Source organism: Pimephales promelas, chromosome 2 (assembly GCF_988280905.1).
Source record: "Pimephales promelas chromosome 2, fPimPro1.hap1.1, whole genome shotgun sequence".
In the NCBI taxonomy this organism is placed as follows: Eukaryota; Metazoa; Chordata; class Actinopteri; order Cypriniformes; family Leuciscidae; genus Pimephales; species Pimephales promelas.
The window spans coordinates 36,792,327-36,812,448 of NC_142770.1; the positions used below are offsets into that span (position 1 = coordinate 36,792,327).

The 20,122-nt window shown below is 43.6% G+C and overlaps 1 protein-coding gene across 1 annotated transcript; it reads right to left on the bottom strand.

Moving 5' to 3' along the window:
* Window positions 1–7,971: 7,971 nt before the first annotated feature.
* LOC148997295 (uncharacterized) lies at window positions 7,972–10,435 on the bottom strand. Its single transcript, XM_089132531.1, has 4 exons — window positions 9,072–10,435; window positions 8,422–8,986; window positions 8,128–8,336; window positions 7,972–8,049 (listed from the first exon to the last, which is right to left on the bottom strand). Exons 2-3 carry the CDS (start codon window positions 8,713–8,715, stop codon window positions 8,250–8,252), a joined length of 381 nt encoding a protein of 126 aa, XP_088988657.1. The 5' UTR covers window positions 8,716–8,986; window positions 9,072–10,435; the 3' UTR covers window positions 7,972–8,049; window positions 8,128–8,249.
* Between the last annotated feature and the right edge of the window lie 9,687 nt (window positions 10,436–20,122).

Genomic DNA, 20,122 nt, shown 5'->3' on the forward strand with positions numbered 1-20,122 from the left:
AACAAAAAAAAAAAATTAATATTTGTATGATTAACTATATTTTTTGTACATTTACTCAATCAATTGTTGGGGTCGTATAGACCCCGAAGCACAGAAGTGTAAACAGGAAACGAAGACCAATTGAAGGTTAATATAACGCCAACGACCTAGCGCTGATGAAAGCCGACTGTGTTGTCGCCTCTCATCCGCTCTCGTCGTTTTGGGGTATAGCCTATATATATCATATACATATTCTTATGTATTCAAACTTGGCATAGGAACACCGTATAGCTTAGTTTTGCGCTAAAGCCGCCTTTAGTGCCTGTCTTTATTAAAAACACGCCCATCACTTAACAGTTACAGTGGTGTAGAATTGTAGAGCCTACAGTTCTTGAAAGAGCATCTAATGCGCTTGGACGCGAGTTCGAATCCGTCTTTTGCCGAACATGAGATGTAAAATGTATAAACTAACATGAAGGTCTCTAGCGTTATATTTTGCCAATGAACTAAAAAACGAAACCATGATATGGATTTTTTGCCTTAAAGCAGCACAAGACTCTAAGAATAGGCATTCTGTTTGTGCTTGGTGTTTTAGAGAAACGTGTGCACTTTGCTCACGCGAACACGCAGCAGTTTTTCCTCTGAGTGAGACTGGAAAACCCGTAGTGGATGTAATCGGAGTGATAACAGAACACTTAGAGTGCAGAGAGGAATTGGCTTTGACTCCAGTCCTGGTTTTGCGTCCGCGCCGTTAGGAGCTCAACATCTGTCTCGCATGCATGATCGCCCTAGACTAGATTAGAGGATATTTTAACTAATTTGTGGTAAAACTAGTCGATCACGAGTGGCTCAACTGGTGGATTTATAGATAAGTTTATCTTTCAGGTATTTTGCCTACTGGCTTGACACTTTAGCGTGAGAAATCGGGGGGGGGGGGGGTGTGGGTGGCGTGAGAGCGTGAGAATTGGCTCAACTGCGTGAGTCTCACGCTCAATGCGTGAGAGTTGGCAGCCCTGGGCGACAGCATGTCAGCTATAATGTGCGTTTTGCGCCTGCGTGTAGGGTTGGGTATCGTTTGAATTTGAACGATTCTGATTACGATTCTGATTCCTTGTTTCGATTCCGGTTCCTAACGATTCTCGATTCCGATTCTTTTAAGAGGCAGGGTCAAAAAAGTTTAGCTAACCTTGCTAACCAATGGTCTTTCTGAAGGAAATGATCCTTTCTGAAGGAAATACTCCTTCTGTCACAAATACTCCTTTTGTCACAAATTTTGCATTTTGCCGAGATTTCGTTATTTTTAGAAAAGTGAAGCCACACTTTGGACCGCCGACGTAAGCTACTCATGTTCGACTCTGGTGGTTATGCCAACACTTCCGGTAGACGCTTCTTCGTTGGTGTTGTTCAGCGGTTTCTTCTTTGACTGTGAATATCGAAAATAGGAATCGAAATTTTAACTTTTGAACGATTCCGGGAAAAACGAAAAGTTAGTCCCGGTTCCAATCGATACTCGATTCTCGATACCCAGCCCTACCTGCGTGCAATGAGCCAACTGTCTATAGTCTATATTTGTCATTCAAAAAGGAAAAGCGACGCTGTCGGCTGCCTGCAGATACACATAACGTAAACAAAGCAGCCCGTGCTAACTATTTTGAAAATATGCGGGCATCCAATAAGTTAACTTTTAAAACACAAGCTAAATTAAACAGTTTAAATAACAGGAAGCATTGACTTTGCCTTGTCAACATGTCGAATCGGGCGAAACAAAGCCGACGAGGACTATTTTGAGCTGAAGGCACGGAACCGTGCGTATCACACCGAGGAAACTAAAGCGCTAAAACCAGCTGTCATATGTTTTTGCGCCACTCCCGGTTGCTGAGCAACGCGCGTGAGTTTGACAGCTGCCGTTTTTTAGGATTGTAATCTTGTAAAAGAAATGGACGAATACAAGCAGTGTGTGGACAATGCACAGTAAAAGTGTACAGCGTGTGCCCAGCTTTCATAGTACGAATCATTTAATTAACTTTTTTTTTCAATTCTGCAATTTGCGCCCCAGGCGGCTGCCTGTGTCAGCTGTCGGCAAAGCCGGCCCTGATCCAGTGTGGAAAGTTTTAATAGGCTTGTTGCATAAACAGAACGTTCGATATTTCCGGGTTGTAACGGTAGGCCGGACGACTTCCGGTTACTCCTGTCAGAGCGAGTCTGACAGCGAGCAGCTGATTGTCAGAGCAAGAACGCTAACGTTAACTTGAGTTAGTCCAAACCGTTGGTTCGCGGACAAAAGCCCATGTTAAAAAGCTGCCATTGGACACATAATGGCCCGAGGGATCGTAGGAGATCGTGGGATGCCCGCTCCCCTATAAGCTTGGTGAGGAGAGGGCCTTTTACGACTAACCCCCTTTTTACCAATACGCATGGATTTTGGATGATTCGGACGCCTATAGTTGGCGCTAGAGTGCGAAACCCCACCACCCCCCCATCCCACGGACCCACTATTTGTCCAATTATCCACTGTGTTGGTGGGAGTTTCACGGGATACTACCCCACCCACTCCCAGGCCACGCCTCCAGTCCCACGGACCCACTATTTGTCCAATCGCCCACTAAACTGGGCAAACGTGCCGGGGCCCGCCCCTATATTTACCAAAAGTGCCGTAAGCCCACACCCCCACTCCCGGGCCACGCCCCCATCCCACGGAACCACTATTTGTCCAATAACCCACTATATTTCCTGAAAGTGCCGTAGGCCCCCCCACACGCTCTGGGCACAGTGGGGGCCGCCCGGCGGGGCCAACCACCCCCATCACGGGGCCCCAACCCGGCTCGCTTTTACGGTTACACCTCTGGGTTGGGGCGAGGCTAAATTGTCGCGTCCGCTCGAGGGCCCGGCGCTTTGGGTATGTCGTTCGGGGAGGGCCCAAGGGTCGGCATGCCGAATTTGGGGCCCCTGGGGAATTTCTGTAAAAATCCCACTCGCCCACTAAATGAATGTATTCGCCACCGCGGTTTCGCGGACGCCTCTTCGCAATGACTCATCGACTAGGGGGCGCCGTTTTTGTTCTCACCACAGCCCCCCGGTGCGGGTGGAAAAGTTTGGGGGCCCTCGAACCTCGTTCAGGGGTCGAAAGGGCGGAAAAGGCACCGTCCCCGTCTGCAAAACAACTGTGGGACGGCCCCCGTATGCGGACGCAGGGTCGTGGCGCATTGAGATTTGAGATTCTGGCCCTCCAGGGGCCCCTGGCGAGGGGCCCCGGAGTGCGAATCTCTGGGGCCTTTAGAAAAATTTGACTTTGCTCTAGCGCCCCCTGCTTTTGGTACGCCAGTCAGGGAGGGCCAAGGGGTCGGCGTGCCTAATTTGGGGCCCCGGGGACATTTGGAAAAAAATCCCACTCGCCCACTGAATGAATGTCTAGGGGGCACCGTTTTCCGACTCGCCGCGGCCCCCTGGTGCGGGCGGGAAAGTTTGGGGGCCCTCGGACCTAAAGGCCCCAAAAAGGGACGCTCGTCCTCAAAACCACTGCGAAACAAGTGGTCCTTGGGACGGCCCCCGTACGGGGACGAAGGGGCGTGGTGTCTCGAGATTACAGATTCCGAGTCTCCAGTGGCCCCTGACCCGGGGCCCTGAAGCGCGGATCTCTAGGACCTTTTAAACAAATCGCCCCTCCCCGCTAAAAGACTGAAATGGCATTTTCAGTTGAAAAAGCCATGAGAGAGGATTTTTTCACAGAGGCCGGGAAAAGTGTGTCTCTGCTCTAGTGCCCCCTGCTTTTGGTATGTCGGTTTAGGGGGCCCAAGGTGCCAGCACGCCGAATTTCGGGCCCCTGGGACATTTCGAAAAATATCCCACTCGCCCATTAAATGAATGTATTTTGGCAAACGGGCCTTCATGGACACCGCTTCGCAATGGCCGATCGACTGGGGCGCGACGTTTTCCGACTCGCCACGGGCCCCCGATGTGGGCGGAAAAGTTTGGGGGCCCTCGGACCTCGTTCAGGGGTCGAAAGGTCGAAAAAGGGTGAAAAATGCACATTTTGAAAATAACAAAGATCAAAAAGGTCAAACCGGCGAAACGAGCCGCCACACGGAGACGGAACATCGCAGCACCCCGAAACTCGGTGAGCTCCGTTGTCTAGGGACCTCGAGTGGGGCCCCCGAGTTTGAGGGCCCTGGCTGCTTTCTAAGCGTTTCGTAGGCCCCGTTTGCAATGAGCCATTCATTGTGGATGGTGACTGAAAAGTGGCCCCCGTACACAGACGGAGGGTCGTGGCACCTCGAGACTTCATATTCCGAGTCTCTGGGGGCCCCTGACTCGGGGCACCGAATTGCGGAACTCTAGGACCTTTGCAAAAAAACGCCCTTTCCCCGTCATCAACTCATTTGAAGGCTTGAATGGCTCTTTCAGGGTAAGAGTGAAACATCCTTGAGCGTGACATGTTGTGCAGAGGCTAAAAAATATTTTCCTGGGCCCCAGGGCCCGGTGCTTTCGGCATGTCACTCGGGGGCCGTTTATATGTTTAATTAGCATTAAAAAAAGCGTCCGCGGAACCACATTTTGGCGGGAAAAATAGGTTGGAAGTGGGATGCTGTCGTGTTTCCTCCTCCCGTCATTTGTGGCGGCGGTCCCGTCGATTAAACCACCTCTACCGTACTGAGCACGCTCGGCCGAACACGTGGCGCTGTTTTCCCGAGTCGTTTGAGTGTTTGATTGCCACGAAAACCAGTGTCCTTGAAGACACGTTTTGGCGGGATTTTTTTTTAAAGTCAGTCTGTGGGAATATCTTGGTGAAAACTTTTTTAAATGTGATATTCTGACTGTCTGGGCCATTGTGATTGCAAAATCAAACTGTTTTGTGAAATTAGTCATGCAACAGGCTTTGTAATTAGGCCACACCTACGGTTTGGCTGTTTAAAAACAGCGGGTTCGTGGACGCTTTGGCGTTTGAGCTTTGTCTTTCGATTTTTTTTGATGAAACGAGTTTGTAAAGACTCGGAGAGATCCTTTGGTGCGGGCGGAAAAGTTTGGGGGCCCTCGGACCTCGTTTGGGGGTCGAAAGGCCGAAAAAGGGACGTCGTCCGCAAAACCGCTATTTGTCCAATAACCCACGTCGAAACGGCCGATCGACTAGGGGGCGCCGTTTTCCGACTCGCCACGGCCCCCCGGTGCGGGCGGAAAAGTTTGGCGGCCCCAGGACCTCGTTCAGGGGTCGCGAGGCCCAAAAAGGGGCCTGTGAGTTAGGGTTAGCGTGACGGTTAGAGGCTGGCGACGCCTTGCCTCTGCTCTAGCGTCCCCTGCTTTCGGTATGTCGGCCGGGGAGGGCCAAGGGTTCAGCGTGCCGAATTTGGGGCCCCGGGGACATTTGGAAAAAAATCCCGCTCGCCCATTAAATTAATGTATTTTGCCATAGTGGTTTCTTGGACGCCGCTTCGAATGGCCTATCGACTAGGGGGCGCCGTTTTCCGACTCGCCACGGCCCCCCGGTGCGGGCGGAAAAGTTCGGGGACCCTCGGACCTGGTTTAGGGATCGAAAGGCCGAAAAAGGGACTCTCGTCCGCAAAACAACTATTTGTCCAATAACCCACGTCGCAACGCCCGATCGATTAGGGGGCACCGTTTTCCGACTCGCCACGGCCCCCCGGCGCGGGCGGAGAAGTTTGGGGGCCCTCTGAACTCGTTAGGCGGCCGAAAGGCCGAAAAAGGGACGCCCGTCCGCGAAACCACTACAAAACAAAGTGGTCTGTGGGACGGCCCCCGTACGGGGTCGAAAGGTCGTGGCGCGTTAAGATTTGAGATCTGGGCCCTCCAGGGGCCCCCGACACACGGCCCCGAAGGGTGAAAACCTAGGACCTTCCTGTAGCATCCCGCTCGCCCATTAAATGAATGTATTTTGCCATAGTGGTTTCGTGGACGGCGCTTCGCAATGGCCTATCGACTAGGGGGCGCCGTTTTCCGACTCACCGCGGGCCCCTGACGCGGGCGGAAAAGTTTGGGGGCCCTCGGACCTCGTTCGGGGGTCGAAAGGCCGAAAAAAACACGGCCCGTTTCAAATACGGTGGGTTATTGGACAAAATGGTGGGTTATTGAACACGTGGTCAGATCGAGCTAAAATTGTGCATTTACATTCGCAAAAACTCAAAGGATCCGCCCACCAATGGGCTCTTTGGAAGCGTCTATTTGAGCTGAAAAGAATGGTATAAATTTTATCAAATTTGGTCCATTTTTCGCGGAGATATTGGCCGAAAACCGTCGACCACGTGTCATAATGGCTCACGATGATGACGTCACGGTCCAAACCCTTCACCAGGTCAATCTTTGAACGCGAATAACTCCAGAACCACAGCGAAGTTTGGCTTCAAACGTTGGGGTGTTGGTGTGTGGGAAAGGACCAGTGGGCCCTCCGAGTTTGGAGTTCCAATTCGGTTCGGTTCCCGAGATACATCTGGTCAAAATTTGACAGGAAGTGCCCGTATCTCGGAAACGGAAGGGCCCAGGAGCTCGAGACTTGGAGGTCTGAAGGGGACCCCTAGGGGCTCCCCACACCCGGAGTTTTGAGCTCCAACTCGGTTTGGTTCCCGAGATATACCCGGTTAAAGCTGGACAGGAAGTGGCCAAAAAAATGACCTTTTCCCCTCCACCATGTGCTTGGTGACTGTAGTTTTCCCCTCTACTGTACTAAGCACACTCTATTGAACATCACACTAGTTTTGATCATTGTATTTTAATCAAAATCCACACATTGGTGTACATTTGCAGCTAAGGCTGGGGTTAGTAGGCCTACATTGAAAAATAGTGGGTTATTGGACACATAATGGGTTCATGGACAGTGGAATTATGGGATGGCACTTGGTGCTATGGATTCAGGGGCCCCAGCTGAGTGCAGATAAACAGTTTTCATCCAAATATTTTGAAAGCTAAGCTTAAAAACCACTGTCCAAAAAACAACTATGTGTCCAATAACCCACTATTTTTCAAATTTACTAACCCCGACCTTCATGCAATAAGCTGCAAATGGACGGAATCCCGCCTGCAATCAGTTCAATGGGGATTTTGGTATGGTTTTTTTTTTTTTTTACTTTTTTTTTTCATGATAAAAACTATATTACTGCACTCAGGGGGGCCCCCTGAGTCCACGGCACCAAGCGCCGTCCCATAATTCCACTGTCCACGAACCCACTATTTTTATAATGGCACAAATGCTGCGTGGGATCTCGATATTTCAGCTCTGGAAGGGTCTAGAGCCTCCATTTTTGCACTCAGGTCTAAGTCCCAAGGCCTCTATCTGAATACAGAGTTTCAAGAAGATCGGAGAAACTTTTTTTTCGGTCCAAAAAAGACGACAGGGGTACCACTGTCGTTTTCTTCAGCTCAAAATTTTGAGTTTCTCTGATCTTCTCGTGGGATATCGAGATCCCACGTAGCATTTGTCCCATTATAAAAATAGTGGGTTCGTGGACGGTGGAATTTGGGGACGGCGCTTGGTGCCGCGAACTCAGGAGGCCCCCCTGAGTGCAGTAATATAGTTTTTATCCTGAAAGAAAATGGTAAAAAAAAAAAAAAATCAAAAAATACCATACCCAAATCCCCATTGAATTGATTGCAGGCGGGATTTTGTCCATTTGCAGCTTATTCCATGAAGGTCAGTGTTAGTACATTTGAAAAATAGTGGGTTATTGTACAAATAGTGGGTCTTTGGACGCGTGTTTTTAAGCTTAGCTTTCAAAATATTTGGATAAACTATTTATCTGCACTTAGCTGGGGCCCCTGAATCCATAGCACCAAGTGCCATCCCATAATTCCACTGTCCACGAACCCACTATGATTTGCAATGGAATAAATGGTATGTGGGTCATCCCACGAACACACTATTTGTCAAATAACCCTCTATATTTGAAAAGTACTAAACCCGGACTTCATGCAATTGACCCCTGAGCGAGGTCCAATTAGCATCAAAAAAGACAAGACAAGTGAAACTTTTAAAAGATTTATTTAAGAACTGATTGAATGAACTGATTGGACTCCTCCTCCTCCTCCTATTATGTTTAGGGCGATGCCCTCTGTTTGAGTCGGCTTGTCCTGCAAAAAAAGAGAAAGAGACAAAGAGTCAGCAAACCCCACACCCACTCAAACAGACCCACCAAAAGATGTACTTACTGAGTGGGACACGTCCTCTTTTCAAGCCTTCTGGCCCTCGCCTGCCTCCGGCTTCTAAATTCCAAGGCCCTGAGGACCCGCAGCTCCCGGGAGCCCCCATTTTGTGTGAGAGGTGGCAGCGGTTAAGAACTGATTGAATGAACTGATTGGACTCCTCCTCCTCCTCCTATTCTGTGTAGGGCGATGCCCTCTGTTTGGGTCGGCCTGTCCTGCAAAAAAAAGAGAAAGAGACAAAGAGTCAGCAAACCCCACACCCACTCAAACTTAAACAGACCCACCAAAAGATGTATTTACTGAGTGGGATGCATCCTCTTTTGGATTCTTCCGGCCCTCGAGTGCCTCCTTCTCCTGAACTCGAGAGCACGGAGGACCCGCGCCTCCTGTGCGCCCACGTTCGGCAGAGGTGGAGGTGGCAGCGGCTCCTGTTGCCGCCTCTCGCTGAACCTCCTCAGGGCCGCGTAGCGTCGCCTCATGGCGCCGAGGGCCCTTCGGAGGTCGGTCACCTCCCTGATCATCTCGGCCACGATAAACTTCAGGTTCACCGCCTGGTCCTGGTGCTCCTCCTCCTCCTCCACAATGAACACACATGCACACCGAAGGAAAGAATATTAAAACTTTATTGAACAAAAAAACAAAAACTCAAAAATAATTAAAACCTAAAAGAAAATCGGGGAGGAGTTCTTCTGAAAAACAAAACAAAACATCGTTTTAGTGGAAGGCTTATCGAGTAACCATAGCAACATTAAGAATCGTGCTGACAAACGTTTCAAACTCTTCCCCGTTTCCACGCACTCCCTCTGCTGTGCCAGCGCTGTGGCCCCGACGGCGGTCAACTCCGCCCTTCTGGGAGTGTTTTCTTCTGAAAAACAAAGCGTCGACTTAGTGGACCACTCGTGTATTATGTGCAGCGCTATCAGAACCGTGATGACACGGGGGATTCATACCTGTGATGGTGGCCTCCAAGTCGTCGGGGGTCCACAGCGCTGGCACCGGATTTATGGAGGAAAAGAGCTCATCTGAAAGACAAACCGTCTGTTTTAGTCATCAACAATCATCGATGATCACCGATATCAGGATTGTGACGATCGACGGATCCAGAGTAAATGTACTAACCCTGACCTTCATGCAATAAGCTGCAAATGGACAGAATCCCGCCGGCAATCTATTCAATGGGTTTTCGGGTAGTACATTTGAAAAATAGTGGGTTATTGGACACATAGTGGGTTTGTGGACATTGGGATAGATTGTAGGTGGGATTCTGTCCATTTGCAGCGTATTACATGGAGGCTGGGGTTAGTACATTTGAAAAACAGTGGGTTATTGGACACATAGTGGGTTCGTGGACAGTGGAATTATGGGATGGCGCTCGGTGCTACGGACTCGGGGGCCCCGGCTGAGTGCAGATAAATGGTTTACATCACGACAGGAACTTCAATTAAAACGTCTATCAAAAAAAAAATACTGCCCGAATCCCCATCCAACAGATTGGCAGCGGGACGGTGTCCAACTGCGGTGCTTCGAACGAACTGCGGAAATTTTTTAAAAAAATATAGTGGGTTATTGGACAAATAGTGGGTTTGTGGGACGGGGGCGTGGCCCGGGAGCGGTCCCAGGATGTTTGCTAAATATAGTGGGTTATTGGATGAATAGTGGGTTCGAGGCCCGGGGGCGCCGTCGACCGCCCCCCAAAAAATTTCGCGCTCTGGCCTGTTATAGGATCATAATAATCTGTAAAATATTGTGAGCACAGTGTATATCGTTAGCGAACGTGTATACTATAAGCACGTCTCTCACCTAAAAGGCACCTGTCCTGTTCTCCAGTTTCTCCTCACACCACAACTCAATTTGTCTCTGACCATTCTGTCTGACATTATCCTGGCCTGTCCCTGATCTCTTTAGCATAGCAGGCTCATAACTTTATGGCTTGATCAGTCATACGAGTATTTCCTCAGCGTCTGAAATGTCATTGCGATCCATTGTTTTCCTGTTGTGTGAATCGTCCGCTCTCCCCAGTCTCCCGCTCATTGCGTCACGCCCGCCACGCCCAGTTTCAGACGCGGAAGTAAAATTCTCACAAAAACGACTCCAGAAGCTTCTGTAGCGTATTTATAAGTATATTTTAAAGAAAATCTAGTTCCTACATTGTTTTTCTATGCAATGACTCGTTGGGTCCTCTAACCTGCAATATGCCCTTTAAGTAAGCATAACTTAACTGCATCAACTTTCTCTTACTTAATCCATTTAAGTTTTGTCAACTTAATTCTATCTGTGATCTGAGGAAGTGTACTCCCAGAATGCATTGCAGCATGAATAAATTAATTGCTTTGTTTTTTCTATTTTTGGCTTAATTTTACCATTGCAATTTTATTTGCTATCGCTATATTGGGGTTATACTTATGAGACCGCAATATATATGTATATATGTATGTAATATTTATTGCTTCCCTTCCTTTGAAATCAAATAATTGTGATTTCAAGTTGCATGTTTGCAATCAATTGGACGAGAATTACAAAAACATTTAAGTTCCAAGTACCCAACCAAAGCGAACATTAAACACAATAATGGTGAGAAAAGGGAAATTAACAAGTTAACATAAGAATTTTGATGTTCTCCCCAAATTTGAAGGTGTTTTGGAAAAAAAAAAACGTAACTTCACTCAATGTGAAGTAGAAGTTATCGTTGGCGAGGTGGAAAAGAGGAGAAAAATGTTGTTTAGAGGGCACATTGTGCATTACTAATGCCAAAAAGGCACTTGAGTGGCAAAAGGTTGCAGACACCGTGTTGTAGCCTCACAACCTCGGACTGTGGCCGAAATAAAAAAGAAATGGTTGGACCGGAACTGTCCGCAATGAAATTGCTGACTTTTTTCATATTAATTTACATAAAATCATGCGCTTTTATAGTATTTTGACTATCATTCTCATATATTTAAGTCAATCAGACAATTGAACTCCATCCCATGTCCACATTCGTCATTTGTCCTCTGTAATGCAAAGCCGTGCACCCGCTACACCCTGCTCAATCGAAACGTATTGAGATACGTAGGAATTGATTAAAAAAAAAAGTAGAATGGAAAGAGAAGCGGGTAGTGTAAATAGTAATCAATGTTTATAAGAGGAACAGATGGAAAATAAATAATTGATATTGTCAGATCATTTAAAAATAAGAAGTCAACTGACTGGAATGACATGGACATGTCTGTGGTAAAAAATTATCGAGTGTGTTGAGAACGCCCTGATAACATGCAATTTGTCTCCTTAAAATAATGAAAATCGCTAAAGTTATACCAATAAATAAAACTGAAGATAGATACCTTTTCAAATTATAAGCCCATTTCTTTGCTTTCACAATTTTCAAAAATATTGGTAAAATTAGTTTACACAAGATTAAATGATTTTCTTATAAAATATGATACACTAAGCAAGCAACAATAGGGGTTTAGAAGTATTAGAACAACCTCACATGTGTTAAAAGATTTGTGGATAAAATATCTAACGCAACAGAAAATAAACAATACACAGTTGGGGTATTTTTAGATCTTAAAAAGCATTCGACTTTTTCTAGAGAAAAGGAGATCTAGAGATCTTACTAGAGAAACTGAAAAAAAAAAATATGAAGCAAGAGGATAAGTAATTATTTAGAGAAAAGGCATCAATATGTCCAAATAGAATAGATAATTGCGGGTCACAATTGGTGCAGGTAACATGTGGGGTTCCCCAAGGCTCTGTGCTGGGCCCATTGCTTTTTCTGTTATACATTAATGATATATGTGAGGTTTCCAAAGTACTAAAATTAATATTATTTGCAGATGATACAAACTTATTTTGTTCTGGTAACAATCTGAAACAACTTCTGGATACAATGGAAAAAGAAATGGTACTGCTAAATATTGGTTTGATTTGAATAAACTAACATTAAATTTAAGGAAAACAAAATGTGTTGTATTTGGTAATCATTTATCGAATAAAATAGGTAAAGAAATGATTAATGAAGTTGAAATAGAAAGGGTGTCTGCGATTACATTTCTTAGAGTGATTATAGACAATAATTTAAATTGGAAGGGACACTTAGCAAGTTAAAGAAACTATTTAAAAATAATGCAATGAAACTAAATGAAACAATTTAAAGAGCGATAAATGAACAAACTGTTTTTGTTGTATTTGGGATGGTGCAAATGTATTGCTTAGGAAATACATTTTTTTTTAGATTTGTTTGTCAAAATTATAATGATGTAAGACAATAATTATTTTATTTTTTATTTTAAATAAGAGATGTTTTCAAAAAAGGGTAGACATTAAGCAAGAGCTTCAGCCTACACCTGTTTCAGACTGTTGTAAATATACAGCTGGCTGTGTTGAGACTAAGTTTTTTTTTCTGAAACTATCTATCTACAAAGCGTGCGTACGCCATAGCTGTCAACACTGAACATTGAAAATAAGGGAGATTTCCCGGATTCCATCCCCAAAATAAGGGATTTTTTTACACGATTCTTAACCACAAACTTTAAAAAATAAAGCACTAATCATTAAAAGTCTAAATAATTTATAACTATGTGTGAGAGAGAAAGAGACTGAAAGAGACTTACCTTACGAGGGAAACGGAGGCGAAGTTAGTGCGATCAGAGCGCGCGCTGACACGGATCAGCCTTGTTCTCGGCGCGTCCGCGGCAAGTGACAAGTTCGGTGCGCAAGACCGCCAAGACCTCGTTTCACTTAGCTGTGTCTAAGCTGTGTGCACAGCTTTTTTGTAACAGCGCGCGGCACCGCATGATTAGCATCCGAGGATGAACGACTTCAAGCCGAATCTGTCCAGAGTGTACGTCTCACAATACGTTGCCTGGATACAGTTTGGGCGGACTGAACCATTTTATGATAATTGAGAGGGGGAGAGGGGCCCACGGACGTTTGTGTTTCCTAAACAAAATCATTTTTGACACCAGGAAACAGCAAAGAGAGTAATTTAAAGTTAATAATTTTAACAATGAAATATATTTTAGCACCACAATTTTATTGGGGGCTTCTCTGGGCCTCCTCTTTGTCATGGGCCCCGAGAATCGTCATCGTTACGATAGATACAGTCGGTTGGTCTGGGAACGCCCCCGGGAACGCCCCGTCACGTGGTGTGAATTTAGCCCGTGGGGGAAAAACATTGCCTTGGCGCTCATTGAAATACATGGGACAATCATGCCGAAGAGTTGCTGTGTCGTTTTCTGTACCACCAATAAACTAACAAATTATAAATTGAAGTTCTACAGCCTTTCTTACATACATAAAGAACCGGATAGGAGGACAAAATGGCAAAATTAATCATATCTTATTAGATTAGTACTGTGTGAGTAGCGGTCCCTGTGTGATAGTAGTAGATGTTTAACTCGTATTAGGCAGTGGGCCAGATTTGTCTGACCTTACACCCCTTACGAAAAAGAACTATAGTAATCCTATGGCGATTAGTATTCTATAGTAGTGTATAATACTTCTGTGATGTTCTTTAATATCTCTATACTTCTAGGCTATGTCCCAAAATACTATTGTATTCCTATAGGAATATTAACGTTACTATAATAGTTTGTCCTAAAATACTACAAGATTCCTTTAGTTGTTTTTCATAAGGGATGTCTCAGTCACATTAGCGTTATCAGCTGAAGGTTATCAGACTGCAGTCTGTGAGAATTCGGATAACTGTCAGCAAAGTCCCTCTGCAACTTCGTAGCTACTAACTGATCACCGTTTTACAAAAGGATTAATAGTTTGGAGTGAAGCATACGTACAATTGGTAAGTGACATGGTTTTATGGACTTATAGTAACTTATACGCAAGTTGATTGAGTAATAGGCTTGTGTTGCCGTTAGCTTCCGCGATGTCTTACCTGAAGATTCAACCAGATATAATAGTCTGGAAACGACACCTCCGGCCATTTGGTTGGGTCATTGACCCAGTTTTTAATTAAATAAGGGCAATCATAACCTATTACAGTTAATTTTGCAATGTACCATTGCCGGTCGGCATGCATAAATGACTCGCAATATGACATTTTTGTCATTCAAATACATAGGATGGTCGCGCTGCTTTCCCCCACGCCGACCACGCCCCCCAACTATGACGCGTTGCCGACTGTATGTATAGTCACAGAATGACTTTACATCTATAATAATAACAATCGTAATTTCAAAAGCAGTTCCGTAAAAAAAAAAAAAAAAAAAAAAATATGAGGAGTTCTTTTCCAAAATGCAATAAATCCATTTCAATAGTTTTCAGGAAAACTAAATTTTTTACCTAGACCTACAGATTTTGTGAATATTCAAATTAAATGTTTTATTGGTTCAGTCTGAACATTTTGAACAATGATTATTAAATCAAACAACAATATTGTTAATGATAAATTAAATTTTTTTTCAAAACGCTATATAAATCCATCCATTTTTTTGCAGTAAAAATGGTTTGTCTTTAAAAGAAAAGAAAAAACAACAAGAGAACATGCAACATATAATCAGGGGCTCATGCTATAAATTAATATAAATTAGATTTAGTAACACAACCTGAAAAAAGTAATGATAGTAATGTTGTGTAAAGTTATTTAGTAATAGCCAACATTTAGAGTCATTTTTGTGTCAAACCTGTAACAAATAGTACTAATTTCTACATATGCATGAAAAAAAACCTAATTATTAAAAATGATCAATAATGATAACGATTTATGTTTAATAACATTTATGTTTAATAATATTATGTTACTTATTTTTAGTATTTCGTCTATGTTGAGTAGGCTGTATAAAAAGTGAACCGCATGAGATGAGTAAGATAGGATCAAAAGCTACCCAATATATCGGAAAATATTTGGAGTGGGTCAGACATGATTTTGACCACCAATTAAGTTTTGTTTTGTAGAAAGCTTGTAAATTTCGTTTCGGATAAATTCTATCTTCATTTTAATAAATGTTTCATCAACAAATTGACTGGATTAACACATTAGAAGTAGGCTAAATATAGGCTATCAGACAATATAATCAGGACACAGAGGCGCGATATGAACCGAAACACCGTGAAGCTTGCCTCACAGACCTGAGAACTAGAAAGCTTTAAATGTCTACTTTTAAACAAAACAATTAAAAACGAAAATAAAATGGCAACTCTCTGCGTAGGCTAATTCGAAGTATGCGTTTAGGCCTATGCGCATTCACTGCGAAGGCGAGTCAGCATCATCAACTTTGCTGCTGACACCGACAGAAAACACTAGTTTACTAGAGTTTAGAGCAGCATGTTTGCAACAATAACACAATCAAACAGAATGTAAGCCCTGTGTGTGTGCATGTGCAGTTGTGTGTGTGTGTGCGTCACACGTTAAATGTTTTAGAATGTAACACAACATTCAAATGCAAATATGCGCCCTCCCCCACTTGAAAGGCCGTGTGTCCACCAAAGCGTTTTTCCACACGCCTGGCGTATATGTTTTCAATTGTTTTCAATGGGAGCGCCGCGTTTTTTTAAACGCCATGAGCGTAATCAAAGCAGCTCCGATTAGGCTGGCGTTTTTAGTATGTCGTTTTTTCTTCGAACAATTCAAGAACAATATAGGCGTATACGGAGCCCGGGAAGTCACCTATGGGAAAAAAAACAAAAAACAATCCGAGGCGACGGTTTTGCAATCCGTCCCCTCAATAAATACTCACTAATTCATAAACTGTTCCCTCGGTTTAACAATTCGTGCCCACGGATTAATAAACCGTACCCACGAGTTCCTAATCCCTGCTCTCAGATTTGTAAACCGTGCCCTCAGTTTTTGCAATCTGTACCCACAAATTCATAAACCGTGCCCACGCTTTCGCAATCCGTACTCACGGATTTGTGGCTCGTCCCCCAGAGTGTGCCGCATGATTGAACCAGGCCTCCTGTTTAGATGCAGGATGCATTGTTTTTAAAAGGACTTCACATTCAAAAAAAATAAATATAGGCCTAACACAAACACAAAGTTATAGGCCGATAATAATAAAACATTCATAAATTGTTTTATGATTACCATATTCCTGTCTTAAGTGAACTCATTTAAATTTATAAACGCAAATAATAGGCCTAATAATAATAATTAGGCTATTATTATTACATTTAGGCTACAGATGCTTTTATCTATAAGACGCTATAAGACGCTTTTATCAAAAAAAGAAACAAAGCAATTCTTCAAATGTCAGTCATAATACAGGTTAGAAAATAATACAGGGCTGAGATTATCACAAATAAACACAAGATTTTGACGCATGTCCAAGAGTTTGTGCACAAAAAACATTGACGTTTTGCCTTTATTAAACATTTAAAATATTTATAATTAATAAATAATAAAATAATTTTATAATTAATAAAATAAAATATTAATTAATAAAATAATTTTATAATTAATTTAATATTTAAATTAATATGAAAAAAATATAGACTTTCTAAAAACTATATTTTGCCCGCATTGCTAAATGAGAAGAGCATGTCTCTGGAACCATAGAGAGATGATTTATAGGTGATTTATATGTCTGAAAAATAACGATGGATTTTTATTGCTTAAATAAACAGTTTTCTAGTGACGGGCGATCTCCATCTCCGCTGTAAAGCAGATGCACCTTAGAGAAATGCACTTTTCGGATTGTATAGCCTAATCAGACGGTATTTGCTTTCGATTCGAATTTGTTCGTTTAAAAGTTGACATTTCAAGCTTTAGATAGGCTTTTGTTTCAGCTTATTTATGAGACGCGCTCCGGAGATCATGAAAGCGTGCCTGATTAAACAATATATTTAACAAAACAAAAATATTTTATTTTACAAATAGGCCTACACAACGTTTTCTTGTTATTGTGAGTTTACACAAATAAAAGTAGGCTAGTAGCAAATAATTGTATTATGTATAATGTATTTTTTCTGTATGACCAGAAATGCTATTAGGCTATTTTAAATTGTTCCACTGTTGATAGGAAGTGTTTGCGGCCGCGGCTGCAGTGACAGTGCGCGCTCCAAACAAACACTTGGATATGCGTTTGTTTGTTATAATCTTAGCCCATTATTATTGTCTAAGACTGATTTGACGAATTGCTTTGTTCTTTTTTTGTGGATAAAAGCGTCTTCTAAATAGGCCTATGTGGCCTAAATGGATTTTGATAGCTAACGTTAATTATTATTTGCGTTTATTACTATGAATGAGTTCACCGAAGACAAATATGTTTAACATAAAATAATTTATAACTTATAACCAAATCCTTTACAGTTTTTGAACTGTGTTATTATTATTTTATTTATTTTTTAGCTTATTATATAGGCTACTGAGCTTTTTCCTCTAAAAAAATTGACTTTAAAGATAAAAGTAGCCTAAATGTATAGGTGTTTTTTTTAAAGAAAATGCAAGAAATTATCCATTTTAAAAAAGGATTTTAAAAACAATGCAATGCATCCCGCATCTAAACAGGAGGCCTGGTTCAATCATGCGGCACACTCTGGGACGAGCCACAAATCCGTGAGTACAGATTACAAACCCGTGAGTACGGATTGCGAAAGCGTGGGCACGGTTTATGAATTTATGGGTAGGCCTACAGATTGCAAAAACTGAGGGCACGGTTTACAAATCTGAGAGTACGGATTAGGAACTCGTGGGTACAGTTTATTAATCCGGGGGCACGAACTGTTAAACCGAGGGAACAGTTTAAGAATCCGTGAGTACAGTTTATAAACTGAGGGGACGGATTGCAAAACCGTCGCCTCGGATTGTTTTTTTTTTCCCCAGAGGTGACTTCCCGGGCTCCGTAGTACGGATATACTACCACTGAAAAACATTCTCGGTTTTGATGAGGGTAACAAAAACTGGACGAGTGCGGATTAGAACCCAGAGAAGCAGGGACACGTTGTGTGTATTTTGATTTGTGATTTCACCGGAACGAATGAAACCTCCACAACGGATTGCAGCGTGCGTCCGATTGAAGACAACACATTTCAGCGCTAGATGAATGAAAACAATGCTGTTAGCTAAGATTTCAAAAGTGGTGGGGACAATATCGACCCTGGCAAAAAGTGGTGGGGACATGTCCCACCCGTCCCCAAGTACAGGCTAGAGTGTTAACCTTGAATTTATCTGCGACCTCAGCTCTCAATGAGAAGTGGCAAATTGTCAGACACTTTAAGTAAATAAACAGTTAATAAACTCGCTAATAAACAGCTACCTATTTAAGCTTCAAGAACGGTAGGCTAAAACATAAAAGCTGTCGGCCAACAGCATGTAACGAAGTTCGATCTCGCGTCGTTTGGAGGTCTGTGAGGTCGAGGATGATGCGTTAACCACACAGCTATTGCTAGACTGCTAATACATTGTTGTCTTTTGTAAACCCTCATTGATGTAGCCTAATATGTTTTAAGGTTTCATTATTTTTTCAATTTAATTTCAGTATTGTGATTAATTAATTAATTTAACTACGTTTCACTTGAATTAATCTGCTACTATCTTTCAATCGCACTGAAAGAGCCGCGGCGCAGCTGTAGATTACACAAAAAACGGACACTTTTCAAAGTCTGTGATTGTTGCGCCTCTTACACCTCAACTTTTACCGCCGCGGCAAAACTGCGGCGGTAAAAACCCACATTCTGGTTGTCTACCTACGTTACCTCCTCCATAAACATCACTCCTCCACAAGAAGTGAGAGCCAGAAAGCCCTTCTGTTGGGGGGCATAAGAGGACAAAGTTTTTTTAAAATGTTTTCTTTCTTTGTCTTCTCAATGCCCCGGTCATGTGGCCTCAGGGGAGGGGGCATCTTGAGATCAAACTTGGCCAGGAGGAAGTCCAGTTCAGTGAAGTCACAGTCTCTGTGGCTGTGCTTAAAGAAGAGGCTCCTGGACCCACGCCGTAGCTGAATTTCAGCCATCTGGCTCAACTTCGGTGCCTTCTTCGTCTTTGCAGCGAAATGGCCATCTTTCCATTTCAACACATTTGCATTTTCCAAGACTTTGTCAGTGTGGTGGCAAGCTCAAATTCAAAAAAGATGGAGGTGATCTCCATCTTTTTTGAATTTGAGCTTGCTACCACACTGACAAAGTCTTCAAAGTCAAAGACATAGCCTCCAGGACGTTTCCTCATTTCTTGCTCAACATCATGATGCACACTATCGGCACTCATAAAAGTGTGGCCCTTCTCAAAAAATTTCAAGGTGATGTCCTCCCTTGAGTTGGTAGACCCGTTCACAAGGCTGACCAGTGTGGACAGAAGGCACCAATTTTTATTTTGGGCAGAGCAGTTGTCCACCCAAAACACACTGTGGAAAAGGTCTCTCTCCTTCTCAACTGCCACAATATAGGCTGAAGCAATCTCTCCAGCACTGCGACCCGCCACGCCCTCATGCCAGACCACAGAGATGTTGGTTTTTTTTGGTTTTTTTTGCCCACAGAGGCAAAGGTCTCGTGAAACGCCACAATTCGTCTGGTGAAGACTGCCGTTTTGACACCAGGCATGCGGGGCAACATTATAACCTTTTGGAGGTCCACACTTCTCACAGATGTGTCCTCTGGCCAGGTCCTCTCAGCATCAGCCTGATATGCTGCTCTGCTTTGCATAGCAGACTCCCTGTGTTGTAGCCATTTCTGGCAATGCAAGCAGTCCATCTGCGCACTTTCTTAGTGAGTGTTTTTATGCTGATCATAAAGGAGGCACTCCTCACACTCCTCTTCACCAAGCTTGGTAAAGCTGATGTTACGCTGTTTTACCGCTTTTCTGTATGTTTCATACGAGCATCTATTGCCCTTTTCAATGAAGTCAGCATACATGAACCTAATTGAAATGTCACTAGGTAGGTAGCGACGATAGTGGATAGTGGCTCCCGACGATAGTGGCTCACTGTGGGGTTGAATGACTCAATGTGGTCAATGACAGGCTGCAGGTCCAGTTTGTTGGCTGGCACATGACGTCCTCTCTGATCTCTGGGGATCACCTCACTGCCTATCTCACTCCCCATCACTGAAAGCACCAGGCTGTCGTTTGCTGGGT